This window comes from Pseudochaenichthys georgianus, chromosome 17 (assembly GCF_902827115.2).
Source record: "Pseudochaenichthys georgianus chromosome 17, fPseGeo1.2, whole genome shotgun sequence".
In the NCBI taxonomy this organism is placed as follows: domain Eukaryota; kingdom Metazoa; phylum Chordata; class Actinopteri; order Perciformes; family Channichthyidae; genus Pseudochaenichthys; species Pseudochaenichthys georgianus.
The window spans coordinates 34,969,993-34,978,803 of NC_047519.1; the positions used below are offsets into that span (position 1 = coordinate 34,969,993).

Genomic DNA, 8,811 nt, shown 5'->3' on the forward strand with positions numbered 1-8,811 from the left:
ACCTCACTGTATTACAAAGTAACTGTGTTGATAATAATAATAATAATAATAATAGACAGGAATTATATTGTATTAGGGGGGGGCTCATCTCACAATGTCGCTTGGCGCCCCAAGTTGGCCAGGGACGGCCCTGACTACAGGCCATCCTTTTATGAAGCTCTGAGCAGCTTTATCTTGCCACCGAGCTGTGATTACGGTGGGGCAGTACTGGAAAAGGATGCTTGTTTTGGATCATAAAACACCCCGGGAAGGCGGGGTCTGTGATTGAGCGAACATTAAAACAGCACCACCCACTCCGGTGTGGCCTGGTGTTTAAAACATACTCACCTGTTGTCTTTGAAAGTCAGTCTTTCCTTCCGAAAATATTTCTGTATCAGCATATAGTTTGAGTTTGGCGTCTAGGCTCGGGCCTCATCACTCCACAGATTTAAAAAGTACATTGAGTGATGATTAGATAACTATCCCCCGAGTCTACAGGTGGAAGCTGGGGTGGTGGTGGGGCAGGCGAGCAGCAGCAAGATGAAACACAGCAGCAGGAACATGAACATAGCAATAGCAAGTGAACACAGCAGTGGCAGCAGCAGCATAGCGAGGCAGAGGCAGGAAGACCTGGCAGCTTAAATAGAGCGGCATGTTTAGGAGAATGTGTTTGGTTGGACGAGGGAGAGGAAGAGGGACGAGGTGCGTCACGTGTTGATGTATCATTGGTGCTCGAGTTGACTGCCTGAACTAGCTCGCAGGCTTCGCCCTATTACTGGCATTTCTCACAACTCGTTCACATTTTATTCAGTAGCTCCCTGAATGGTTCGTTGCGGTCCTAACGTCATGGTTTCTTATGTGTACCATGATGCATTTTCATGCATCATGGTACATGAGTATAACAACTCTGTTAATGACATGACTCCACAAACAATGACAATTAATGTAATTTAATCATTTATTATTTCCCTTTAAAAAGTATTTTACAGTCACAGTACAAATATAAGGATGACACAGCTGGTTTGGCTTGGGTTTCCCTGAATGTGTGTTGAAGTTTACTTTAGTTTCAGTAAACAATTCAAAGCCTGCAAATGTGTGTTTATAAAAACGACCTGCGGTGCTATAGGCTGGATCAGATGGAAACATATTACATAAATGCAAAACTGTAATTACAACACTTTTTCTATAGCCCTATGCAGGAAATTAATAACATCATTAATAATAATAATACATGGGATTTGTATAGCGCTCTTCCTAATGCTCAAATACGCTTTACATTTGATCTGGAGTTTGATCACAAAGTACATCTCATGAACAAACAAAGTGCAAAATTACCTTCAAACATGTCTTAATGAGTTCGGTGAAAATATTTTAATAAATAGCTTGACACTCGGTTTATTTATTTATTCATGGCATCAAACTGGACAGCGCTTCCTCCTCTCAGACTCTCAGCAGGACGGACAGCGCGAGGACGCTCAGCAGGAGCAGCACGGCTGGAGGGAAGGAGCAGAAAGATGTTTATCACAACATGTTGAATCATTAAGCTCCTCTGCTGTTTGATTGTTACCATGGCGCCTCCTTTTTTCTCTTTTGTTTACAGATATCCAGTTTTATATGCAGAGGTTAAAAAAAGATGGATCCAGTTAAATACCTCCACCCAAAAACCATGTGAATTAATGGAGTTTTTTTTGTCTAAGAATCTCCTTCTACTCTAGATGATCCTCTAAACATGTCCTTTGTATAGTGATGTGGTCATATTTCAACCTGGTTTAAAACACTCATAATTCTACGTCATAAAAAGTTATAATATAGTAGAGCATTAAAAAGTCATAATATGCCACATGTTATGCCACGTTACAAAGGCAAAACATATGCTTTATAAAGCCATTGGAAAAAATCAAAGTATGTCATAGAAAAATATAGTAGGTTAAAACAAAATATCAAAACAATCATGGTATAATAAGTACTTATAGATGTCATGAGTATAATAAACAAATGTCATATTATAGCATGCCATTAAAAAAACATAGAAAATTATGTAATAAAACATTCTCAAAATAGTCAAAAACAAATAAACAAATTGTTTACATAATTAATACTAAATTCCATATTTCCAGGACACTGTAGGAACAATACAAAGTGTTTCCTCCTCCCACCCTTTACTGATCTTATCTCTCAGTATCTAGTTACTAGTCGTGGATTGTTCTCAAATATGTTGAATCAGGACAATACTTCTGGACCGAAGCTTCTGAAAACCTCAAGCTGGAGAGAAATTATATGTGTGTATTTTCTTACCATGAGGCTGGAGAGCTCCACTGTTGTTGGGCATGGTGGTGTTGCTGGGCATGGTGGTGTTGCTGGGCATGGTGGTGTTGCTGGGCATGGTGGTGTTGCTGGGCATGGTGGTGTTGTTGGGCATGGTGGTGTTGCTGGGCATGGTGGTGTTGTTGGGCATGGTGGTGTTGTTGGGCATGGTGATGTTGCTGATGGGTGCTGTGGTGGTGGGTGCTGCTGTGGGGGGGACGTTGCTGTTGGGTTGGGTGAGGTCCAGTGGTCTGCTGTTCCGAGAGATATTGAAGGCACCGAGAGTACCTGAACCATCACAAGAGGAGGACAGATCAGTGGGAGGTTAGACATGTATTGACAAACCTTTAAGATATAGTTGAATACAGAATCGTATATCTATTCATAAACATTTCAAAGTGGAAGCAGTTAATCTGTTCTTATCTCTGGATATAAGCGTGCAAATCTGTAATGATATCTTTTTAAAATGTATGCCAAAAGGGAGAAAACAGTAAATAATCAAGCACTTATAAATAAAATAGTTATACAGTGTGTGTATCCGTGGGTGTACTTACTTCCGTCGATGCTTCCCTTCCCGAGCACGAGGGAGAAGGTAGTGGCTGTACTCCTGGTGTTGGAGGCGTTCAGGTTGGGGACAGTGAACTCACACTTGATCATACTTCCGTTCACCGTGCCACGGATTTCGTTCACTCTCTAGAAAAAGATACTTAATGTAATAACTGTTTCCAAGGCTGTGTGCTGAAGCCAAGGATAACATCTGCTTCACTGAGCAACTCGAATCCAACAGCAGCTGCCTCTCAAAACCACACTTTTTAGTTTTCACATGTACAAATCTAATGTACAATCTAATGTTGGCCCTTGATTGCAAACAGGTGTGTGATAAAAGAAATCGAACGATCTCTCTAGATTAAGGAACTATCATTATTCTACATTTGAAATCTCACCGTTTCAGTTGGAGTGAGCGTATTGGTAGTGTTCCTCTCCATTGTCCGGAAGAAGAACGACCCGTTGTTCGAGCTGTTCTGAGCGCAGATGAAAAGCATGCTGGTCCCCTGCGGAAATAAATATTGGTGAAAAGATGAGATGGCTTCCTTGAAGTGAAGACAATGACACATTACGTTCTCTGTCTGTCTGTCTGTCTGTCTGTCTGTCTGTCTGTCTGTCTGTCTGTCTGTCTGTCTGTCTGTCTGTGTGTGTGTGTGCTTCCCTGTTTGCACCATGTCTTTGTGTGTTCCTGCAGGTCTCACATAGTTCTGGAAAGTCATTGCACATCATGCCTCAAGATATTCGTGTAAAAAACTCTGATTTGTTGATGTGGAGAATAGAATAGAAAATTGGGGGGAAATGCCCCTTTTGCTAAATTATAATAACAACTTTGACAGAGTGTTTGGAGACGGGAGGAAAATTCAGGAAAAGTCACAGAATTAAAGTTATTTCAAATAAAACTTGATGTTCTCTGAGATTTGGTGCTCGATTTACAATAAAACGTTTAAAAAATACAAGAATATATACTTGTGAAATTATTTTTGTCATAGTCGTTAGAAAACGTGTTAATAAAATAACGACAACAAATTGTTGTTTTAAAAAAACAAGTGTGTGATGCATCAAGAGTGTATAAATGATATTTGGAAAAGACAGAAAGGCAGCAGCACAATACACAAACACAAGAAGGTCATTCTGAAGCATGAAAGTATAATATTCAACTTATTTTGAAGTGGTCTTATGCTATATATCTTCAGCGTTTACAGAAGTTGCACAATTGATGACATTTTCCTTCAGTTTAAATCTTAGTTTAAATGTATGACATTTTATATTTGGCATCTGGGTAATGTTGCGTGACACACAAGAGGAAACGTTGACGCGTGATTACATAACACATCATTGTAATATCAGGTAATAAAACACCGGTTTATTACGTCTCTATGGAAACAAAGCAGCCGTATGGTGTTCCTCAAACAAATAGGTAACTATGATGTTGTGTCCTATTTCAGGGGCTGGATCCTAAATCACTAAACACCTCAGAACGTAATAAAGTAATCCTCCCAGCTCTGTTGAGGTTCTTGCTGCTTAAAATGGACATAAGACACAATTTAGGAGTCCAATTTAGCAAAAAGGTGCTTGAAATTAGCCACACTGGTTTATTATAGACATTTTTGTTTTAGCTGGTTTTCTATTTATTTACTTGTTTCTTTTTGTTTGTCTTCTGTCTGTGTGGGATTTTGTTTGCCCTGATGTTACGCAGCATTTACATTGTTACTCTACATATTATTTCTATCAGTGAAGATTTTTGTACCTACTTTTGATACATGCTCTGATAGAATAACTGTGTGTATGTAAAACATGGCCACACTGCATGATTGTGTGTGTGTGTGTGTGTTACCTCTGAGGCGTTGGCAGTGAGTCCCACAGCGATGTATCCTGCAGACTCTCCGCTCAGCTCGACGGAGAGGTCAACCCCGTTGGGGGCCACTGGGACAGAGGAGATCATGGAGACAAACAGACAGGGAGAGCTTCCAGAGGGGTCACAGTTATTTGGAGTGTCCACACACAGTTTGGAGACTCCACAGCCATCTCGAGTGATGTTCACCTGGTAGACACACACAGAAACATCAAGACAGGCTTTAAGGGTCCCCTATTATACTGTTTCTCATCAATATAGTTCTCAGTTATTTACAAAACATGTCTCTGAAGTGTTTGGCTCCAAATACCAAACAGATCGTTGTAGCATTACCCATAATCCCCTCTGTTTCAGCCATGTTTCAAAAGTGCTGATTCTCTGTCGGAGCCCCTCCCCACGCCCCTCTTATACCTCATTCACACCAACGCAACTCTGGTTCAAGCTCCGTGCTAGAGCTTTTCAGGTTCAGAACCGGTTCTTCGGTTTAGCTCCGGCTCTTTTCACACCGCCCAGAGTCCGACTGCTGCTGCGTCATTGCGTCATCGTCTGCTTCATAAAGCCAAACCGCGCGGAAACCCCTCACAGCTCACACCGACAACAACAACAATGGCCGATTGTGCTCCAGCTTCCTCTGTACCTCTTCGGAAGACCAGATTCCCAGCAGGTAGCTGGTCTCTTCAGTGGACCACTGCTGCTTGTTACGTTTCTCCATCGTTGTGTGCAAACTGGATAAAACGCCGGCTTTTTGTTGTTGTTCAGGAGTTGATCCCGCTCCCGCCTCGACGTAAGCGTGACGTATGCGGTGCTTTTGCTCTAGCCGGACAATTTTTTGGTGCTCGAAATGAACCGGATTCCGGAGCTAAGAGGCTGCTCCGCTGCGGTGTGAACAGGAAAACCCGGTGCTTTTCAAGCTCCAGCTCCGAACCGGCCCCGAAACACCGTTGGTCTGAATGAGGTATTTAGTTAAAAAGAACACAATGGTGCTCTAGGAGGAGATTCAGGTGATAAGGGGGGGGGGGGTTACCTTGGTTGCTGATTGGCCAATGGTTACACAAGCCAACAAATCGTTATGACATCATAAAGTGGCCAAAATCTGATCAGCTTTTTTCAGACAGGTTTAACTTTTTATATAATTGGATCAGGACAAAAAGTGAGAGAATATTTTTCCTGAAACGTTCAGAATCTCTTTACACCGAGGGGACATGAGGATGATCAGATGGACTTCATTTTGTGTTAGGGATCTATTCCTAGGGGGGTATTTAAGGGCAAAACATAGCTGTTTGTGTGTAGTTTTGAAATGAATAGTATGTTTTAAGCATTTAAAAAAAAAAAGTATTCATGAAAAAGTGGATTTTGCATAATAGGTGGCCTTTAAAGATCTGCGGCTACTCTCAGCTGGCCTCATTCTTTCCTTCATCTATTTTGTAGTTAGATTACATTTTATTTAGCTGACATTTTGTGTAGAAAGTGATTTACTATTTCAGCAATCAACCATGAGGATACAAACTCAGGACAGCAAGAATACTGCAACTACCTTGTTTTGCTTCGCTGAGTTACACTTCACCAATTTGACAATTTGTCAGTTTACTCAGCCTGTTACATAATGTCCTATTTATATTTCAAAAAGCTTTTTTAAGTTTGTGAGATGTCTAGAAACTATTGAGTTGCATTATGGGAAGTGTAGCGTCCACTGTGTTTTGGATCTTGACCAGTACCTGTCAATGTTTAGGCTATTTAGAATTGTTCTTGATTTTTTTTTCATATTGATACTTTTATTATTATGGACCTCTAAGAATCAGAGCCGTGTTTTGCGGTTTTGTTTGGCTTGGAGTTGAATTTTAGTTTGTAAGTCAGGCTGCGTCAACAACTTCTCAATAAAAGAGGAAAGAGAAGTCCAGACCGAGGACATATGGCAGATTTTAAATAATACACTATACAGATCAACCTGGCCTTTTAATGAGCTGCTACATTTAAAAATGTATTATTTAAAATACAAAGCAAATTGGTCCTTGGACAAATATGTGTTGGTTACCTGTTTGAAGTACAAATGTCAAGCAGGTAATTTGGTTATTTACATTCAGAGGATTGAAGTGAAAGAACTCCCACCTGTGTATTATTGGAAAAAGACAAATGAGCCGTTCCCTGGACTTCTGGCGACAGAAAGAGCAGCAACGCAGCGGCCAATACGATCAATCCTCCTTCCATTTCTATCAGGAAGACAGTCATCGTCAAACAATGGAGAGTTAACGCTGAACATGTCTGATCTGAGAGCCTTTCCATCACCGATTGACCCTCAGTTTTATTCAAAAATCTGAATTAAGATATTCTTTCACTCTTTAATTTAAGCAAGATCGTACATTTTTTGAAAACACATAATGAATTTTACAAATACAGCATTTGTGGTAATGGATTATAATTGTTAGAGTTAATACATTTGTGAAATCCTGTTTAAAAATGATATACGAAAATAAAACAATCACAATCAGATCTTCAGACCTTCGTTTTCCTCAGCAAGATGATAAAATCACTAAAAAAAGATTACTTCTATACTCTTACTTTTTATCTAGTACTAATAGTCCATCTTACGTTCTTTGTCAGGCTTTTGAGAGAAATGTAGCAAACTTAAACATCTACAAACTTAAAGTAATATTGAGTTCTTTAATCATCTGTAAACCAGAACACTTCTCAGTATCGTTATTCTATTCCAGGAAAAGTAAAAACGTCATAAAGTAGGACAATGGTCTTTGAAATCACACAGTAAACAATAAGAGAAAGAAGTGGCTATATATTATTAAAATTAACAATAACAAAACATTAAAAGTAACCACTCAGTAATTAAGAGACTTACCTGAGGTGTGAGAGTCAGACGTGGAGTTTAAAGAAAGTTTCTTCAGCTTTATTTGCTCCTCTGTGTGTGAGAGCTCCTGTGAGAATGATCAGCACTGATGCTGCTGCGGGTGATAAGGGATGAAGGATGAGGGAGGAGGGAGGAGGGAGGAGGGAGGAGTTTTAGGGGGTTTCTGCAACATCCTGGAACAGGTTTGTCTGCACCTGATTGACGACTCACATGATGTGTTGAAACCGGGAAACAAACACAAGAGGAAATTCTGGTTCTCTGAGAAAGAGACATAACCCGTCTGTTAGTCAAGTCAAAGTCAACTTTATTGTCAATCTTCCAGTTTGTGTGTACAGAGAGAGAGATCGAAATACCGTTTCCCACAAATACAAGTACAAAAATACAAATATATATAAAAATATGTATATACCTATATATATATATACACAATGAACAGACAAATTGCACGCATTAAGACCTAAATAAAAGCACAACAATCAATATATACAAAATAAATTAGAAATTGAATCTCAAGTTTAATGTAGTTTACATGTTGAGCTTAATTACATAGTACTTTTTTACAAGAACCTATTACTTGAGTTGAGTATCTGTAAATAAAGTCAGTGATTTAAGCTGATTTTCTTTTATTGATATAACGGTAACATTTAAATAAATATTAAATGTAAGAAAATATAACTATAATTTTCAGTAACACAATGCCAACAATTCAATAAAATGAACTGATAATTTAGCAGTGAGGGCAAATCAAAGAAGTTGAAATAACTTTTATCCATGGACAATAACACATTCCTGTTATTATTGTAACTCATCGTGACATCGTGATCCGTTGTTGCTTCACAGACGTCATCGTCAGTGAGAACAGAGACCTGCCTGTAAAGTGAAATACAGATCAGGCCGAAGGTGTGGTCTAATTCCTGTCAGAATACTGTGATGGCTTCCTGATATGTTTCCAGTCAAGAAAACTTTGATTTCCTTTACACATCTTTCTATAGATAAACACCCTTCCACACTTCAATTGAATGTGAAAGAGAAAAAGTAAAAAAAAAAAACTTAAAGTAATGTCACTTTGTTTCAAGCAGATGCTTTAAGATCAATAAGATTCATTTTAAGTTAAACTATGCAAACATTTACATGTAATTAGACTAAGGCTGCGGCCACACGAGGACGAATTCGGTCGTTTGCGTTACTGTTTAGTGTCATATAGACCGTTCGGCCACACGAGGACGAACGAATATGGCACTAAACGACTGAGGAAACGATAACGGGTCCCAAG

General features: G+C 39.4%; 1 protein-coding gene across 1 annotated transcript; it reads right to left on the reverse strand.

Moving 5' to 3' along the window:
* Window positions 1-923: 923 nt before the first annotated feature.
* Window positions 924-7,632, reverse strand: LOC117463003 (hepatitis A virus cellular receptor 1-like). Its single transcript, XM_071206313.1, has 7 exons — window positions 7,530-7,632; window positions 6,788-6,888; window positions 4,664-4,870; window positions 3,228-3,335; window positions 2,838-2,976; window positions 2,275-2,571; window positions 924-1,472 (listed from the first exon to the last, which is right to left on the reverse strand). The coding sequence occupies exons 2-7, from the start codon at window positions 6,884-6,886 to the stop codon at window positions 1,420-1,422; spliced, it is 903 nt and encodes a 300-aa protein (XP_071062414.1). The 5' UTR covers window positions 6,887-6,888; window positions 7,530-7,632; the 3' UTR covers window positions 924-1,419.
* Between the last annotated feature and the right edge of the window lie 1,179 nt (window positions 7,633-8,811).